Source organism: Prionailurus viverrinus, chromosome A1, assembly GCF_022837055.1.
Source record: "Prionailurus viverrinus isolate Anna chromosome A1, UM_Priviv_1.0, whole genome shotgun sequence".
Lineage (NCBI taxonomy): Eukaryota > Metazoa > Chordata > Mammalia > Carnivora > Felidae > Prionailurus > Prionailurus viverrinus.
Genome location: NC_062561.1, coordinates 181,951,098 through 181,971,350, shown reverse-complemented (window position 1 = coordinate 181,971,350; position 20,253 = coordinate 181,951,098). Strand labels below are relative to the sequence as shown.

The 20,253-nt window shown below is 41.6% G+C and overlaps 1 protein-coding gene across 3 annotated transcripts in view; it reads left to right on the top strand.

Moving 5' to 3' along the window:
* TENM2 (teneurin transmembrane protein 2) overlaps positions 1-20,253 on the top strand; it is a 944,724-nt gene that overhangs the window by 720,481 nt on the left and 203,990 nt on the right. For 2 of the 3 annotated variants that reach the window (XM_047877002.1, XM_047876993.1), the window contains exons 6-7: positions 5,125-5,247; positions 18,594-18,799. In XM_047877002.1, coding sequence (XP_047732958.1) covers positions 5,125-5,247; positions 18,594-18,799 — 329 coding nt within the window. The remainder of the gene's footprint in view (positions 1-5,124; positions 5,248-18,593; positions 18,800-20,253) is intronic. The other variant, XM_047877010.1, reaches the window with a different exon arrangement.

The window sequence follows — 20,253 nt, the reverse complement described above, 5'->3', positions numbered from 1 at the left end:
AAGTGGCACCCAGCAGGACCCACACATACCCTAATTACTATTTCAGACAACCCCCATTCCATGCTGCCACTTTTCAAGGCCTACATCTCCTGTCCTTGCAGTTGCTGGGGAATTCTGTTACCTGCAACCAACCCCTCTCCCTTAATCTTCACTTGGTTACCTCTGAGTATTTCTTTTAGAGCCCATGTGGCACAAAAACAGGCAACTCTGCTAAGGAACTATCACCCTAACTCCAAATAGGTCTGTTTATTATTCTTGCTGAAATCTGGAATCTGTGTGTGGTCTATTCATCCTGCTTTGGTTCACTTTCAGCTCTTGGTGAAAGTTTTCTCCAATTAGCCAGGGAGATACTTTCAGAGTTTGGCTGCTTATTGTGTTTTTAGTGGCTGATTTCCCAGCTGCCACCTGGATTACATGAACTTCCACTTGGAACCTTTCCCTGTTCCATCCTTGCTGACCCATGGAGCCCCACTGTTCCATCTGAGGGTCTCCCTGGAGCAGAGCCTGTCAAGTCATGATAAATTGTGCATTTTGGCTGCCGACAGGGGTGAGTCACATTAGGGAGAGGACCTCCCAAACTCATTTCACTTCTGACCCTAGGATGGTCTGAACAGGACCTTTTGGGATGAGCTGCTAGAGCATTTGTGGAGAGTGAGAGAGGGGACCACCCCACTGCATCCAGGATGTCTTGTTGGAGAAAATGTAAGTTGATGATGCCAGTGTTCAAACAAAGTCTTGAGACTTTCTAAGTCCAAATTAGAGTGCATCACAGCTGGATATACTATGACATAATATTTAAAGAGCTATTTTTGTGGTTGGTGGCCTTAAGTATGTAGTAGTCCTAACTTTTCCTGGCTGGGTTTTAGAAAGGATCCTGACTCAATAAATAAATAACTTTAAGGAATGCACAGAGCCCTGTTGTATACAAATGGAGTATCTTAGTTTACTTACATGGCAGCTCCCCTTATCTTCAGTTTTGCCTTCTGAGGCTCAGTTACCCGTGGTCAACCACAGTAAGCAGACCATCCTCCTTCTGACATATGGTCAGATGGTCAGCAGGAGCCTAACACTGTGGTCACAATGCCTGCATTATTCCCCTCACTTCATCTTATCACATAGACATTTTATTGTCTCACAGCATCACAAGATGAAGATACTTTGAGAAAGAGGGAGACCACGTTCACATAAATTTTATTAGAGTATATTTTTATAATTATTTTATTATTAGTCATTGTTGTAATCTCTTACTGTGCCTTATTTATAAGTTTAACTTTATCATACGCATATATGTACAGGAAAAAGCATAGTGTACATAGGGTTCAGTACTATTCTGCAGTTTAAGGCATCCACCAGGAAGGCAAGTCTTAGAACGTATGCCCCATGGAAGAGTTGGGGCTGCTGTAAGCGAACCTATCAGTTAGGGAAGTCTCAGGCATGCTGTTAAAACAAAGAACCCCAAACTCTCAGCAGTTTATAACAGTAACAGTTTATTCATTCATTCATTCTGTATTCTCCCACTCATCAGCCGTGGGTCTGAGCCATGTTATCGTTCCTCAAGACCCAAGTTGACCATGTGGCAGAAGGAAAAAAGGTATACAAAGTGTGTGCTGCCAGGTCATGTGGCCATATCTGAATTCAACAAGACAGGAGATATCACCCCTTCAGGAAGAGGTGCTGAATATGGAAAATGGTCATTCGTCAACCACAGTGAGATTATCATGAGTTTCGAGCAAAAGACCAGGTTTGCTGAGATTCCATTGCAAACCATAATTTGTACCCAAATCACTATGAAATATGAAGCAGATAACCACTTCCACTGTTACCTTCCTCTGATTGTGAAATCCCCCAGTGATCAAACTTCATAGTCAGTAGTTTCTTTGTCTATGAAATGGGGATGGGGATAGTACCAACCAGAGATGCGAGTCATACATCTTAAGGTAATATCTGTAGAATGGCTCCTAAAGTGCTGGCCATAGAAGGGGTTCAAGGACTGGCAGCAGGTACTGATAACACTAGTACCCAAAATAGCTTCTCTTTGTAGTCTTGTCCCTATTGCTGCCAGCACTGTTGTAGTCCACCCTTCACGCCTCTCTATTCCATATGTTTGATTTGTGAGAGTATAATGTCCTACAATCCAGCCCCTCATATCTAACTCCATGTGTCATTATCTATTCTGGTAAACATTTATGGATGGAATGCCTTCTATATTCAAGACATTCTGCTAGATCTTCGAGGGTGTTGTGGACACTTGACCTCTCTCAAGCCCTCAGCAGCCATTATTCTACCTGTAAAGGGAAATATTTTCAGAAGGTGAAGGGAGAGATTGATGGAGACACGGATTTCTCAGCCCCAGCCATATAGCAAATCAGTAGCAGAATAAGAAACAGAGTTCTCATTAGTCAGGAAACTCATTTATTTCACAGCTCTCCTGGGTCTTCTTTATCCTAAGGACACTTTAGTCCATCCCCATAGGCCAGAAAGATACTCTCATTTTCTTACTCAAGTAAAAGAGAAGGAATAGCTGACCAAGAAAAAACAAAAAAAACAAAAAAACAAAGTACAAACAAAAGCCTATTTCAGCGTCCCTCCCAAAAAACAAAAGAAGGTGGTTATACCCCTGATATAATTCTCACTTATTTGCTTAACGTTCAGTTCAACAACAGAAAATATGCCCAAACTTGAGTTTCATTTTTTTGCCTCGCTTCTGCTGGGATGACAGAGCTTACACTCAGCAGATTTGGCTCTTCCCCTTTGCCTGTCTCCATCTCACTTTCTTATTTTCTTTTCACTTCTGGGAGTTGTCTGAGCAGTTACTTGTCTCCTCTGACCCTAACCCTTCTCACCCCATCTCTCATCTTCTTGTTTTCAGAATACTTTTCTTTTTTTTTTTTTTTAATAAAAAGATGCTATGTAACCCGAAACAAAAAGGGAGGGGTGAGCGTTTCTGCAAACAGAACTTAGTTTCATGAACCCCCTCCTTATGCACAAGAAGATTAGGGTATTGTCTGCTTGCTGTTCTCTCAAAGTTGAAGTTGACGGTTGCAGTATGTTCCTCATCTTGGAGTGCCAAGACTGGGTTTCCAAAGAGGGGAACAGCTTTGAAAAGAGATTCACACTGATGGGGCGTTGGGCAGATTGTCATTCTTGCCTGATAGACCCACAGCTTCCTTCTCTAGATGAGAAACTCAAAGCTTTGTTAGGCCTGAGCCCAGCTGCACCTGCAGTACTGGTCTGTGTATATCTTAAAACGCAGGGAGACCCTTCATGAGGGAACCACACCTCCACTGCAGCAGCAAGCAGGCTCAAGGCAAGTCCCAAGACCCAAGAGCGGCATTTAAAAGAAAAAAAGGGAATCATTTTAAAATAGATAATTCCTTGGCTCCCTTTCACCTGGTAATTACAAATCAGAAGCTATCGTTATCTCGAAGCAGCCACGATTAGTTCTCATTTCCTGACCTCTGTACAGTGAAAATATGTCATTATTTGAGGCAATAGAATCCGGTCTCTTCAAGTGAGTGACCTACATATAACGGATAAACTGCAGGAGAAAATTAGGTGTTACCTTGACAGAAAGTGTATATAGTAAATGTCACTTATTCTTATTAGTATTTATCATCTCAAAGAGTTGCCTTACACTTCAAAGTAATGTATAGGGGGAAAAAAACATGGCTCTGAAATGGGGAAGTATGCAAAAAAATAAAATAAAATAAAAAAGCAGATATACACACAGGGACACCTTGGCACATTAATCTGCGGCCATCAATCTGAGCTGTATTGTTTGAAGATAGGTTTTTAACCTTAATAGAATGCAGCCTGACTTTAAGTGGTGGTAGGCATGCAGAATTAATTGCTGTGTGAACAATTTCCTAAGCATTGTTAATTGCATTTCCTGTGGTTAATTGTTTCTCCCATCCCACATCATGCCCGGAACCTTTCCCTGTCAACAGCCCTTTCTCTCCTGCAGCGCTGGAACCCTAGCAACAGCATCAACCTATGTCCGGTTGAAATGCCAGACAGACACAGTGTGGTTATTGTTTGAACGGGCAGTATGCAGGGGAGTGTGCTCCTTATTTATCTGCAAATGAAGCATTTCTTAGATGGGGACTTTGAAAGAATACAGGTGTTTGGGATTTGCCTTTCATTCCACGTAGCAAAAACAACTCCCCCAGAACCATAGAAGATGGGGTGATTTGAGCTTGAGAAACCACCTGGGAAGTGGTGAGCTGGCACAGGGTGACAAGAAAGACAGGAGAGAAGGAAGGAAGTTTGTGTTGAAGGTTTGCAGTATACGTGGAAATAAAGCAAGAGTCCTACAAACATGTTTGTCTCATTAGCAAAGATAGCACCTTGGCACTCCGGCTCCCTCTGTCCCCGTGGGAAAGCGTGGGTGAGGGTGCAGGGTGTGAGAGGGAATCATCACAGTATTTTTGTGAAAGGACCCCATTCTACAACCACCCCTGAGCTTTTTCTACAGTGTGCTGAAAGGTACCCACTTAGCAGGAAGAGAGGTAGAAAGGAAAGGCAGTTTGAGAGCTTGAACTAGAATGGTGAGCTTACAGGGGCCAGTCCAGCTGTGGGCAATACTTGCTGCATTGCTGTTTTAGTGCAACTACAGTCTCAGCAGCAGACCATCCCATCTGGGGAGCCTTGTTTCGACACTGACTGTTTTGAGTAGTTTGGGGGAAATTATCCTTGTCAACGCCCTGGGACCCTCAGTCTAAAAACAGCTGCATCCACAGTGTGGGAGAGGTTAGATGTGATGGAGCAGTATTCTTTACAGCGATTCCAGAGGGACATTTTCTCCTCCATGGTAGAGAGGCCTGAACTCTGATTCCCCCTCCTCTTCTCCCCACCTTGGCAATCGTCTCACCAAAGGTGGTGAACAGCAGCACAGGGAGAGGAGACCTAATCACCCGGATCTCCTCCCTTTCTGTATTTAGCTAATCCCTGAGGCCTGGGGTAAGCTGGGGTTTTTTTGTTGATGTTGTTTTTGGGTTTTTTTGTTTTTTGAAGTGCAGCTTCCTTAAAAGGCAATTGCTTGGAAGAGGCACCTGGCCCTCCCCCCTTGACATTTGCATTGCTGAATTATCTATTCATATTTTCATTACTTTGTCTCTCCTGCAGCAATGCATCTGCTCGGACTCAATTGGCAACTGCAGCCGGCAGATGGACACACCTTTAACAATGGGATAAGGACCGGCCTACCAGGAAGCGATGATGTGGCAACAATGCCATCTGGAGGCAAAGGTGAGGTTACAGCTGCTGCTTGCCCTCTTGAGGTCACAGGGAAATTCAGAGCTCCCGCCAACCGGTTTAGGTTTTCTAATCCAAATTTTGGAAGGTACACAAAAAGGAAAAGAAATTGGGGGGGGGGGTACAAAACCATTGCCTTTCGTAGGTGCCCCTGTTAAAAGCTGTTTGCTGTTCCTGTCTGTTAGCTGCGTTTGGCTGGAGCCACTGAGAGTTGGCACCCCGCCTTCCCAGACCAATGTGCATACCTCTGCTATCTGGAGCCACTTGAAAGCCTCCCAAGGCCCGAGCAGAAGCAGCAGCAACAGCAGCAGCTGGAGAGGCAGCAGCAGCAGCAGGAGAAAGTCCTGCCTAATCAAGAAAGCTGAGAGCAGCAGGCTGCGCGTGCCGCTAGACCAGAGCCCACTCCCCAGAGGAGAGAGGCAGTCTCCCCAGGGAGGAAGGGCTGCCTGGCAGGAAAGAGAAAGATTCTGAGCTGTTCTGCTTTGGGAGAGAATAGAACAGAGTTTTGACAACTCAGGGAACAAAGCTTCTCTCCTCAGAACAGTAAAGGGGACAATGGAGATGTTTATTGAAGCAATCAGGCAACTGTATTCTTGCAGGAAAAAAAAAAATAGGTGCTAACAAGGTGCTAAGAAGGAAGAGAAAAGGCAGGACTGTGAGGAGGTAGAGACAGGGGGCAATTAAAAAAAAAAAAACAACAGCAGCCGATGGCAGACTGTGGGGTGTGCTTGAGTCAGGATGGAAATCACAAACAGGAGAGATGGTGTGGAAGGGCTTCTCCAAACACAGACTCTTCCACTCTGCCTCCTAGCACATCAGAACAGTTCACCTAGCACAGTTTACCCCCATGTTTCTTAAAATACCCCGCAGAGATAGTTCAGAGACAAGAAAGGAAATAACGTTTACTGGACACCTGGTGTGCACCAAGCTGAACATTGCCTAATTTCAACAGCTCTAAAAGGAAGGGTATCATCTCAGGGAAACCAAGCCCAGGGTGTTTTGGAAACTTTCCCCAATCAAACACGTAGGCAGGTACAGACTTAAACTCAAGTCTGTGCTCTGTGCATCTTTGGGCAAGTTGTTGGGGTATTCCTCAGCACCATCATTTCCCACAGAGAAGATTCCAGAATTCATCTTCCCTTAGAGATGCACGTTAGTCATACTGAGATGTTAATGTTGCTTAAATTATTCTCCCTGGAGTTGTCCTAATGGCATCGAGTGTAACTTTTTTGTCTTTCTTTGTATCCCATCTTCAAGAATCGCTCTACTCATCCATCCTAATCATAACACTAAATTACCTTTAAGTAAGCATGAAAAAGTTTTATCTGAGGATGAAATTATATGCTTTCCATTAGCAGGTAACTAAAACTAGATCTAAAAATGGAAAGTATATCTTGCCTTAACAGATCATGTTCTGCCTTAACTGACCAAAAAGCCTGAAGCCAGATTTGTTGGTCTCTGATGTGTAGTCCATTCCCTCCAGTATTTGACACCATCCACAGCTCCTGTTTCCTTTATGACAGTGTTTCTCTGTGGGGCATTTTTGGCCCCCAGGGGACATTGGGCAAGTGTCTGAAGACTTCTTTGGTTGTCACAGTTAGAGGAGGTGCAACTGGCATTTAGCAGAGAGAGGCTGAGATGCCGTTAAGTAAAAGGACAGCCCCTACAGCGAAGAATGATCCTGCCCAAGAGGTCCATGGTGCTGCTCTTGGAGAAACGCTTTAGGGGGTCTCTGCTGCTTCTGATCCCTAAGCTCCCTTTAATCTACAAGTCAGCAGCACCCTGCCCCTTGAGAAGAATGCAGAACACACATTTGAAAGCGAATATGCATATTTGCTCATGGGGCACAGGTATATATTTGGTATGTATACATTCTGAAGTTACATGCAAATGCTTCTTAAATAGCATCCTTTACCGAAGAGACTCACAGATTGGCACTAACTTCCATAAGTTAAGGTCAGCCACTCTGCGCATTGGTGATTAAGTTTTGTTTCCAACTCCCACCCCCACTTGAACATCCCATATCAGCAGAACTGAAGATTCCCTGAAGAGAACAAGTCCTAACTAAGAGTACAGTGTCTCTCAATTAAATGAAGAAGCACTTTCCACAGTGCCTTTGGAAAGACCAGAATTTCCCCCTCAGATGCAACATGCTTTTTTAAGTCCTGTAACATCACCAGTTATTTTCCAAATGAGTTTACAAGATAGTAAAATGGTTGCCAAATTGTTGTCCAATGAATTCTGTCAATAGGACTCTTATGAAAAAGTGTGAGAATTTAAAATAAAGTTGAACGAAAACTGGGAACATCTCCTTTCTGAACACCAAAGAGTACTCTTCTTATGACCGAAGACAGCAGATCTCTCAAGCTGTTGTAAAGTTTGGTCTAAAAAAATAACTAGAAAGATTTTGGCTTTCTCACAGCCACCTATGTCTTTTTGAAAAAGTGAACCTCAGGTTTCAATTTCTTTACCTAGTGACCTCCCTCCTCCCCACTCCCCAATTCTATACATTTAGATAACCTGAATCAATTCCCATCGACTAGTTTTCCAGTGTTTCAAAGAGACAATCAAGATATATTGGCAATAAGTTAATTAAATAACACCCCCTCCATTTTTTTGTGGTATACGATAATCCTTCACTCTGATAATGTTTTAATCAAGATACACCACACATTGCCAGGGAGGTTAATCTTATTAAGCAATTACTGGGTAAGTATCCAGCAGAAGCAAATTAAAATGTAAGCAAAACAAGGGTATGTGAGTTCCATCTAAGATGGCACATCGATAGAGATTTCATTACTTGGTCTTTAGGAGTGTTTACATTGCTCAGATTTGGAAAGGAGTCTAATAGACAGGGCAGCCTACACTCTCTGATATGTTAGTGGAAACAAAGCACTTGATTAATTAGTTAGGAGAGTATGTTCTTTGGGCTTTGTCTTCCCTTTTCCATTTGTTGTTGTTCATGGTTTATTTTTTCTCCATTCTCTCTTTCAATTAAACCTTAATGTGGTTGGTTTGGTTGTTGGGTTTCACATCAAGAAAAGGGAGCCCACAGACTGCCAGAATCACTCACCATCTCGAGTGTATTTCTATGTTAAAAGGAATGAACTCATACATCTTCATTACAAGAGCACAGAGCACTTTTTCTATAGATCTGGGATTAGATAAGCCTTGAGAACGAAGATTCAATACAGTGTTCTGACCTGGTCAGATAACATAAGGGAATCCAGTTTGATTGGCTAGGCCCAGAGGCAAAGAATACAAGAGCTTTTAAAGGGCACATCACATGTAGCCAATTTGTGCACTGATCTTAAGAAAGAATAAACTCCCAAGTAGAATTTCATGGATCATTCTCAAAACCTATCACTCATTTTAAAGTCAAGGTGTCCTCTATATCAGAGGTCAGCAAATAACATCTCATGAACCAAATCAGGCCAGCCATGTGTTTTTGCAAATAAAGTTTTATTGGAGCACAGCCATATTCATTCATTGCCTATGGCTGCTTTTGCACTACAGCAATGTAGCTGAGTAGATGCAACAGAGATGAGATGGCCCACTAAAGCATAAAATATTTGTTACCTGACCCATTATGGAAGTTTGTCTACTACTCTGTATCATTTGCAAACCTATGTCTGCTCTCATTGGACTGTTCTGCAACTATAAATTGTAGGAGATGAGGCAGAAGAGACCAAACTCCCAATAGATCAGCCTTTCCATCTTGACCAAGGGTTGGGCATCTTTTGGGTAACATTGCATCGACAAATTCTGTGTAACATATGACTCTAGAGTTGGTCCAGCTGGTTACAACTGTCAGCTCCATCACTTAGCTGCTTGAACATAAGCAGGTCATTTGTCCTCCCTCAGCCACCAATTCCTCATCTGTAAAATGGAACTCCTCACACTTGGCATCCAGTATAAAGGAGACGGTGCTTGTAAAACATGGTGTGTGGCATCAGGCAGTTAATAAGAGATCCGGGAATATTAGTTGTCACTGACATCATCATGCCATCTCTCAGTTACTCCATTTAACAAGCATCCACGGGCTGACACTTCTTATGAGGTATTGTAGTTTCCAAAGGTGAAGGCTGCCTTCAGAATATCAAGATAGAGAGTCGTTCTGCTTCATCTTTTCCCTTTGCCTTCTAAGAATTAGAACCAACCCAGATGTGGAGACTTCTTCTCAAACATTTGCTTGATGAGGTCAGTGGGAAGCAAGACTTCCCATTCACAAGGGCCAATGTGCAAAACAAGCTGGCCCGTTCCCCACAGCATTATTTGTCTCACTGCAGCTTGAGTTCCATCACTGCCAGACTGTCTGTTTTAAGCCCCACCATTCTCGGTTTATAACTCAGCTGTAAACATTTATTTGTGCCTGGAGCACATTTCTTTCCTACCCTTTGAAAAAAAAATCAGAATTTCCAGATGGTATGCAAGTTGGAAAAAAATGGCAAAGACTGTTATTCTGTTTAGAAACATGTTTTTCTACACTTGCCCTTTCAGCAAAAACTTCATAATGATTTTTACTAGTTGGCTTAATGCATGGTACTAGGAGCCAGATTAGCAGGGAGGTTGGTAATTCTTCCTCTGGCTCTTGTCAGCCTCTCAATGAACACAGCCCAGGGTTTCAAAATGATCACTTCTCTACATGGGGCTTTTTCAAAGTCAGTGAAGTTCCCAGAAGGGCAAGGGGTGGTTATGTTTGAGCCAACCATTACAATACTGCACGTCTACTGGCAAATATACCAATAGCCTACATACCAATGTAACAACTCCTCTCAGTTTGGAGGCCATCTTATTCTCCCTTTGTTACATGTGAGTACTGCTTACGTGCTTCATATTGCTGATTTTAGCTTCTGATTGCTACCCACAACCCCGTTCTAAGTTGTATAATTTCTGTTGTACCTGACATCATTGTGGGTTGACATGGGTATTAATAGCAAGATAATCTATGTCCCTCCCTAGTGCATTTATCCTCACTTGTGCTGGCACGTTTCCCTTTCAGAGTTGACTTGTACATCCAGAGGGTGGTCCCTGCCACCTGTTTGGATACACACCTCTTTGTATGTCTTGTATTTAGGCCAATGTCTGAAAAGCAGTCAGCGGGGTGATTAGAAATGTGGGTTCTGGAAGCGTTCATATTTTGGATCCCAGTTCTACCACTTAAGAGCTGTGTGACCTTAAGCAAGTCACTGTATTTTCATGGTTCTCTAATCTGAAAACTGGAAAAGTCAGAAACATATCAGGAGATGGCATGGCCAGCAGTAACCACTCAGTAAATTTTAGCTGCTATAAATAACACTAATAAACTGAACTACATATTAATGCAGAATCATGCTCACCTGAATGGTCAGATAAATAAATGTCTGTTAATTCCCCTAGTGGCAAAGAGTTGGCCATTTTTATCTAAGGTGACAAATTGGGTTTCAAAAGATGTAAAGGCCACATGTAGTCCCAACTGCTGAAGGATTTTATAAAAATCATTATTGCTGTGTGATGTTGTGAATACATCATGGGAGCAGTGAACACTGAGGATAGAAATCTATTCCTGAAGAAAAGCCAGCCAGCAGCAGGGTGAAGGCTGATGGACTGATTCAGAGGAGCTGTAGTGTAAGGCAGTGAATCTAATGTCCTTAGGAGAATCTCTTTGCCTATCTCTTGGTTAAACAGAAGCTTCAGATGGTTGTCCTGATTCCCAAATAAATGGAAACGAGGTGTAATGACTGAAGCAATAATCTGAATTCAACTTTATTTGCAATAGATAAAAATATGTGAGGCAGAATAATCTGTAAGGCAGATTTATGCTGAGGTGCCTCTGGAGTTCGGTTAAGTTTAGGAAGTATTAATATGAGGTTTCATTTCCCGGCTATGACTATGAGTCCATTCCCGTTATCACTTGTTTGGGGAATAGTCTCGCTGTTTCCATAAATGAATTATGGCAACATTTTCTGAAATGATTAGCTCCTAATGTGGCTATGGAAGGCTGTCGTTTTGCTCGACATCAGTCTTATTTAACTGGTTGGAATTTTAGGTACGTGTTTCTGAAATAGGCAATAGCTTCACATTTACATGAGCACTCTTCCGTGGAGTTATAGAGGTGGACTATCCTATAAAATTGATCATTAGAGTGTTGCCTCAAAAATCCAAGAAATCTCATCTTTAAGCTGGAGATGAATCAGCCAGAACCATCATGAAGCATCTGCTTTTTAGGGCAAAATGATCATCATCTCCACTTTTGGTCCTGCATCTCATAGATAGGGAGGAAAGTTTGACATAGAAGCCGCAGCTCAGGGAAATGTGGGTGGGACTCAGTGCTCCTTGCCAGGACATGATGCTCAGTCACTACCCAGAACCCAAGGGTGGTGGCCAGTCTTTCACTGAATGATTATGGGATGGCTGTTTAAATCTTCTCCTGATGCCACCAACTGAAGCCCACACTGAGTCCCTGGGACCATGCCTTGCTGCCTGGATGAGGGATACTGGGGGTATGATATGCATCCCTGCATTTGATGTTGAGCAAAAATTACCTAGCGCTGTCGTAGATGCTTGACAAATATTTGTTGCATCAAGTATGAATGAATGATCTCCACAACATTGCTTGGGACACTTGTTAGTCATTGTTAAATAAAATCTGGCAGATTTTTGCTAAAGTAGGCTCCAGAGAGTTGTCCACCTGAAAAGCAGCTAGAGTATACAGCAACATGGGCAATTTGGAACTCATGATCTTGTGACTTTGTTTTTTCTGCTTTTAGCACCTTCCTTCACGTGACTGGTCCCTCCTTATCTATAGACATATTGATCACTCATTGAATATTGATTTCAGCTGCTCTAGAAAATGACTTCCTGCTTCACTGAGTCCTATCCCACCCCGTGGCCCTTTATCTCATTGTTACCTACACTAGTTCATTGTACCTATGCTGGGCAGCCTATATTTTAACTATACCATCATAAATTTATACTCTAAATCTGGGAAAAATAGTTATGGCTGTGTTTGGGTAGCACAACACCTGGGTAGAAAGATGTAGAAGTGCCACAGATTGGGTGCTACATATGTTACCCTGGTTAATCCTCAGAAACCACCCCATTATACAGATGAGTAGACAAACCCAGAGAAAGGGAGTGGTTAGCCCAAAGGCAACAGCTAGTAGTTGTCAGAGCTGGGATTCAAACCCAGGGCTGACAGCTTCACTGTCCAACATGCCTCCTGAGGTCTCAGATCTTCTCAGTAAAGATAGAAAGTGTGATTACTTTGCTTCCTTGTTGTCTGTCTCTCAGTGGCACCTCATTAGGAATTAGCCATGTTGGGGTCCTAGAACACAAGCAGGGCCAGGAGGAGCCCAGAGTTAGATCCTTCTTGGTAGGACTGGGAGCCTGACTCAGGGTGCTGGCCTCCTTGACCTTCAGGAGCAGCACAGATCTTCACTCCTGTTGGACAACAGCCCAGGGACTTGACCTCTAGGAACAGAGCTACTGAGATGGTTCCCCACACTGGCTTCAGCAGTTTACAAATGCCTGCTTTCCTATTTATGTCTTTCAAGGCAATGTTTGCATAACATTTTTTTTCCTTTTTTATTGTTTTTAACATTACAGAAGTTTTGCACACTCAATTTATTTTATTTTTTTAATGTTTTATTTTTGAGACAGAGAGAGACAGAGCATGAATGGGGGCAGGTCAGAGAGAGAGGGACACACAGAATCCGAAGCAGGCTCCAGGCTCTGCCAGGCTCTGAGCTGTCAGCACAGAGCCCGACATGAGGCTCGAACTCACGGACTGTGAGATCATGACCTGAGCTGAAGTCGGACGCTTAACCAACTAAGCCACCCAGGCGCCCCTGCACACTCAATTTAAAGATGTTTTTTAATTATGTAGAAAAGCTTTTTTTTTCCTTTGTTACAAAGAATGTTGTGTAACAACTGGCAAATTTGAATCAGATCTTTAAGTTAGAAATACATTGTATCAATGTTAATTTACTGTTTTTGATAACTGTACAGTGGCTCTGAAAAAGAATGCCTTTGTTTTTAGGAAAAACACATAGAAGAATCAAGAGGTAAAAGGAACAACCTATCTGTAACTTATTCCCCATTCTTCAGAAAAAAAATAGAGAAAAGAAAGAATGATAAAACAAATATGTATTAAATTTATGGAATCTGGGTGAATGATATGCAGGAATTCTTTGTACTGTTTTTTAAAAATGTTACTGTAAATCTGAAATTATTTCAAAATGAAGATTTTTTTTATATAAAAGTATTGAAAACTCCACTTTGCAAAAGCAGAATTCAGTTGCCATTATCTGGAGAATTTACTTTGAAAGTAGTCACTAGCTTTTAATAGTAATTGTAACTTATGTTAAACGAATTGAATTTGTTAAAAGTGAAATCGGATAACCTCTCCTCCCTCCTGCGGACCACACACACAAACACACACACACACACACACACACACACACACACACACACACACACCACACACACTCTTTGTAGCATATATCCAGAGATGACTCACCCCTCCTCACCCCCTAGCTCTCTCTGTTAGAACACAGTAGACTACAGTGTAATGTCCCATAAGATACTCTGAGTCCAAACCTCTCTCATGTAGATAAGGACACAGAGACTTTGAGAGCTAGAACTGCCTCAAACTAGTCAGCTGCTTAGTAGCAAGGAGGGAGTTCAAACAAAGTTCATTTACACCCCTGTTTCTTTCCACAAAAGGTCCAAGGTTAAATATCAGGAATAAGACCCTTCGCTTTTGGTTGTTATCTAATAACCTTCCCACTATATTCCAGTCTCCCTGGTTTGCTTATTTACCTATAAGGTTTTATACAAAAGATACATTAAGAGTTTATTCATGATTTTTGAAGAGGATTCTCAATGAAGTTTCCTTTAAATAGTAAATTTCCCCATAAAGTTTTCAAGCTTTTGGTTTTACTTGGGGGGGGGGGGGGAGGGAGTCAGTTTACATGCAACTTTTCAAAGTAAATCTACTTTAAGGCACTCATTTTTACCTGGTGGTCACAGGGGTTATGTTAAAACACCCCAGCAGCTGGGCAGGTAAAACTTGATTCAGTTCAGCAAGCATTTATAAATCATCCATGGTTTGCCAGGTGCAAACCTTATAGAACCCAAAGATGCATTTGCACCTCTATCTGACCTCAGGGAGTGCAGTGTCTAATATGAGAGACTTACGAAGGCAAGCAAAATCAATTATAGGACCTAACAACAGGTGCTGGACCCTGCAGTAGACTTAAGAGTAAATGCTATGAACACTCGGAGAAAGAGTCTACTTATTTGATGGTAGGAGTGAAGGCTGGGTGTAAAGGAAAAGACAGCATCAGTGTGAAGGTGCAGCTGACCTGGACCTTCATTTCAGGGCTACTCAATAAAACAGGTTTATCAGTAAAGTAATCATACCAGCTCTGGAAAGTCCCACCAAAAATCAGTAGTGGGAACAGATCCCAACCAACAATTTTACACTTGTTCCCATAGTTAGGTCTATTCCAGAAGAATTAGACACTGTCTCTTGATTGGTAGATATACAAATATATAAACATAGATATACACATATACATAAACATATATATCACATATCCATGCAATGTTTTTTTTTTCTTTTTCTTTTAGAAAATCTTTTACTCTAGGGGCCCCTAGGTGGTCAGTTGGTTTACTGTCTGACTCTTGATTTGAATTCAGGTCATGATCTCACAGTTCTGGGATCGAGCCCTGCAACAGGCTCCAGGATGACCTGCTTAGGATTCTCTCTCCCTCTCTCTCTGCCCCTTCCCATAAGATACTCTGCTCACATGCATACACATTCATTCATTCATTCTCTCTCTCTCTCTCTCTCTCTCTCTCTCTCTCTCTCTCTCTCTGTCTCTCTCTCTCTCTGTCTCTCTTCTCCTCTCTCTCTCTCTCTCTCTCTCTCTCTCAAATAATTTTTTTAAAAAGGAAAATCCTTTACTCTAAAAAGAAAGCCAGGTGCTTTCCCATATAGCTCTTCATTTTTTTATTTAATTAAATGAAGCTAACTAGCATATATTTTGCTATTATTATGTGCCAGGCTCTGTACAAAGCCCTTTGTATACTTCCATTTGTTACTCCCACCCTATGAGATAGTTACTATAAAGAAGAATGGAGACCCAGAGAGGTTAAGCAAATTGCTAGAGGTCCACAGCAAGGAAGAACCAGAGACAGAATTTAAACCCACTGTGTCTGGCTGCAAAACCTGTACTTCATCACCCAATGTACTTCCTCCTTTAGTGGATTGGAAATGAAGAAGGGGAGCATATGAAATCCTAGGAGGAGGTGTGAATACTGAAAAGGCAGCCTGTACTCGCTGATGGTAGCAGCTAATTTACAGAAGATGGTGTCCTGAAGTTGGGTCTAGTAAAAGAACAGGGCTCCCACTGCTGTACAAACCAAGCCCCTGAGGCTCCTTGTCTGAATTCCTCCAGAGCAACCATTCTCTGGCAGCTGGCTCCCTTGTGAATCTCTTGCATCCTCATTGGGCTTGACATTATCAAAATCCATTTAGGTTTCAACAGTAGATTAGCAGGCTCATGGGTGCTGATTTCCTGCTTCTTTTTCATATCCTGTCATTAACCCAGCAACCCCTGAAAGCCCAACAGACATGAAGGAAAGCCCATCTTATTAAGTTTAAAGATGAATAATTTCTTTAAAATTCTTTTTTTATTTTAAATGAATTTCTTTAACTTGTTGCCACACTGTGATTGCTGGGTTTATTTTTGGTTTCTATCAGAGGCCCCTAAACTATTCTTCCCCAGGGGTCTTTTTTATTACACCTCTTCCTTACTGGGTCCTTTTTATTATATCCCTTCCCCCCAAAGACCCTAATGTTGGGGGGGGGGGGGAAGTCTGCCAAAAGCAGCATTTTTACATACAAATTAGTTCAAATTATAATAATTAGAGCCTCTGATTAATGGATGATAACAAGTATTTCCCCCTGGACATGCCATTATTTCAGCAAAATCAACAACACTCTATTTAGGCTGAGAGCCTTATTGATAATAATAGTAATGGTAGCTAATTTTTATTTAGGACTTCTGTTGTGCCTAAAATTAAGAGCTTTGCATGGATTAACTCATTAAATCCTCACAACAACCCTATGAAATAAGTAATAGTATCCCAACTATTCAGATGTGGGAACTAAGACATAGAGAATTGATACACTTAGCAAGTCTCCGCCCAGAATCTCTGTTCTTCCATACCATGCATTATTCCTCCCCCTACAGAGAAGTATTCCATGTCCATTATCCACATAAACATGTTTGAGGAATAAACCATCTAGTTGCATCCAAAGGTTTGACCCACTCGGGACTTACTATCTATTTCTTTCCTTGGCGATATTATGTGACAAGAGCTTCCAAACTTCCCTCAGAAACCTGTTCCCTAGTTTTGTTTTTCTAGAGGTCAAGAATTTCTTCTTAAAATCTCAACCATTGTTTCTCCTGCTTTATTTTAAGCCCTTGCTGACTTTTTATTTGATCCCCTATTGAGCTAAATAAAAATGAATCATTCCCTCTCTTGTTTTAAAAAGAAAAAATAAAAAGGAAAAAAAAAATAACTTCATACCCTTGATATGCCCCGATTCGAGAGACCCCCCGAAAACAAACCACTAGAGTCCAGAATCAAAGCCAAGCGGCAAGGGTCGTTTATTGCAGGTTCGAACCCGGACCTCCGCGCACTCGTTGCCGGTGATGCTAAGAGGCCCCGAGTAAGGATCTTACAGCTTCTTTTATAGACAGGCACAAACAAGTTAGGGATATTTTTTAGAGGTTACAGAGCTGTTGTTGGTTAACATTTAAATTTGAACGCTCAGCAGAACTTGACTGGTTCCCGCCTTTATTTCAAACCATTCAGCAGAACTTGACTGGTTCCCGCCTTTATGTCAGACTACAACCAGGCATGCCCTGGCTGGTTTCTGAACGGGGGAAACGGGGGAACGGGGAGGGGGAGAGTCTTTTCTTTGCAGTTGTGAGTACACCTGGTAATTTTCGTCTTAGTCTCTCACCCTCAAGTCATTCTGTGTTTTTCTTTTATAATTTAGGTATGGAAAACCATCAGAAATCCAAAAATTTCACCTCTCCATTTTACAGATGGAGAAAGTAGCATCAAGGTCATTTATGAGTCTTGTCTTAATGCAGGGGCCAGAATAGTGACAGACCAGGTCTGCTAAGTCAGACAGCTTCACTAACACTTTGTGCCAGCCTTCAGCTGCTTGTGGTTCCCACAACCTCTCCTGACCATCCAAATCTTTTACTCTGGACTGTTGCCAAATATAGATAAATATTTTCTCAAGAACCCATCCGTTCCAGAATGCAGAAGGGAACTTGATTCCCATCCTTTGCCCATTGGGCAGAAGAGGTTTTCCAATCCACAAGGCCATCAAAGTGATGGGTTGAAAAGTGAAAAGTCCCCCAGAACTTCTTTCAGAAGTCCCATTTGAACAAATCACAAATTACCATGATAAAACTAGGTTCCATCTAGGTTGTGTTCCCATTTAAGGGATCAGGGAAATGAGACTCCAAGAGATTAACTGCTTTCCTTGGGTGACTACTAGCAACTCCCAGATTTTCCTGAATTCTGTGCTTGCAAATAAAACCACCCTCAGAAGTGTAGAAGGTACTGGCGAGTTCATTGCTATTAAATCCTCTTTAAAAATAGGTATTTCTGGAACTCCTTTCACTAAAGTTTTGAAGGAAGCTCAATGTGGGCAACCAATATTTTCTGTATTCGTGATTTCAAATGCAACAGAGATGCTATGATGATGCCATGACAGAGGTGTGATTTCCACAGTGTGCTTAGATCCCTCCTGCTAACTCAAGGAAGGAGTCACCCCCAATATTAGATCAGTCTGACATCAAGTCCTTATTTTCTACAGTTATTTACTTTGGACGAATTTTTTGTTCACAGTTGCTTCTTTCTATTTTAATTTATGAAAATGTCAGAGAGTATATTGGACTTGTCTGTGGCTGGAAAGAATAATTAAAGGCTACAAGAATTAGATTTGGTGCCAAATTAATATCACTCTCTTCTCCCCTGCTGATAATTTTACACCCCAGTCATATTCGAGGTTATTGGAAGCTTTACCTGTGCTTCCCAGACTCCAGCTCTTACTATATTTGATCAGTTAATAGTAATCAAAGAAGTTTAGAAAGCATGGTGCCAGTATTTCACATGCCCTGGGTTATGAGTTTATACTTAAAGACAAACTTGCCATGAGTTTAATCGTAATTTTTTTGAAACTCCTGGCATGCAATTAAACAGAAATGTAGAACCAACAAATGTGTACAGATATCACTGACTTGATGTCAATTCCTGCTTTCCAGTGCCCTGGTCATTGAAAAACAGCAGCATAGACAGTGGTGAAGCAGAAGTTGGTCGACGGGTGACCCAAGAAGTCCCACCAGGCGTGTTTTGGAGATCACAGATTCACATCAGTCAACCCCAGTTCTTAAAGTTCAATATCTCCCTTGGGAAGGATGCTCTCTTTGGTGTTTACATAAGAAGAGGACTTCCACCATCCCATGCCCAGGTATGAACATACTTGATATGAGTTTTAAAAAATTACTACTCCTCACCCACTAGGATGACTATAGTTGGAAGTTGGACAATAACAAGTGTTGGCAGGGTGTGGAGAAATTGGAACATTGGTATGTTGCTGGTAGGAATGTAAAATGGTGCAGCTCCTGTGGAAAACCGTTTGACATTTCTTCAAAAAGTTAAACATAGAGTCACCATCTGACCCAGTAATTCCACTTCTAGGCATATACACAGAGAATTGAAAAGGTTATTTCTCATAAAAACATATACATGAACATTCAAAGCAGCATAATTTATAATAGTCAAAAAGTGGAAACAACCCAAATGCCCATGAACTGGATGAATGGATAAACAAAATGTGATATATGCATACAGTGAAATACTATGCAACTATATCAAGGAATGAAGTGTTGTTATACACTACAACATTGATGAGTCTGAAAAGTATGGTGTTAGGTGACAGAATCCAGATACAAAAGCCCATATATTGTATGATTCCATTTATACTGTCAAGAATAGGCAAATCCATAGAGATGGAAAGGGGATTAGTGATTGCCAGGGGTGAGAGAGGAGGGAATTGTTACTGACTGCTGGTAGGTATGGTAGGTTTCTTTTAGGGATATTGTAAATTTTCAGGAATTAGATAGTGGTGACAGTTGTACAACATTGTGAATACACTCAAAAACTACTAGAATGCAGGAGCATCTGGGTGGCCCAGTCAGTTAAGTGTCCAACTTTGGCTCAGGTCATAATCTCACAGTTTGTGAGTTTGAGCTCAGTGTCAGGCTCTGTGCTAAAGCTGGCAGCCTGGATCCTGCTTCAGATTATGTGTCTCCCCCTCTCTCTCTATGCCCCTCCCCAAATTGCTCTCTGACTCTCTCTCAAAAACTAAATAAAAAATAATTTTAAAATTAAAAAAAAAAACACTACTAGAATGTAAAATGGCATAGTTTATGTTGTTTGTATGGTGTGTCCAAAAAAAAAAAAAAAAGATAACATTCCTACCTGAAGAAGCCAGTTTTGCTAGCCCTGGGGCTGAATCCTCAGGCACTTTTCAGGTATTCTAGTTATTGTATTAGTTTGTTAAAATATCACTAGGAGACATCCCAGTGAATTTAAAAAGAGATGTGTAACACTGACCAAAATTCAGCCATTTCTCTGTGATTTCTGTTCTTCTGTTCTACCCTCTACTGAGTTCCTTGGGACATCCTTAGCACTTTGAAAGTCAGATTATCCCATGTTGGGAATGAAGAGACTGGATTAGAGTATGAATTTCATTGTCTCTTCTCTCACCCCTCCTTTAATTTGTCCTGGCAGAGATTTTATTATATACCCACCATTGGGGATAAATTAACACCCACCTAGCTTGGTTTTCTTTTCCAATAAGAATTGCATATCCTGAGAAAAACCACGTAGGGCTTTCCCGCCTCATTTGCTTTCAAATCC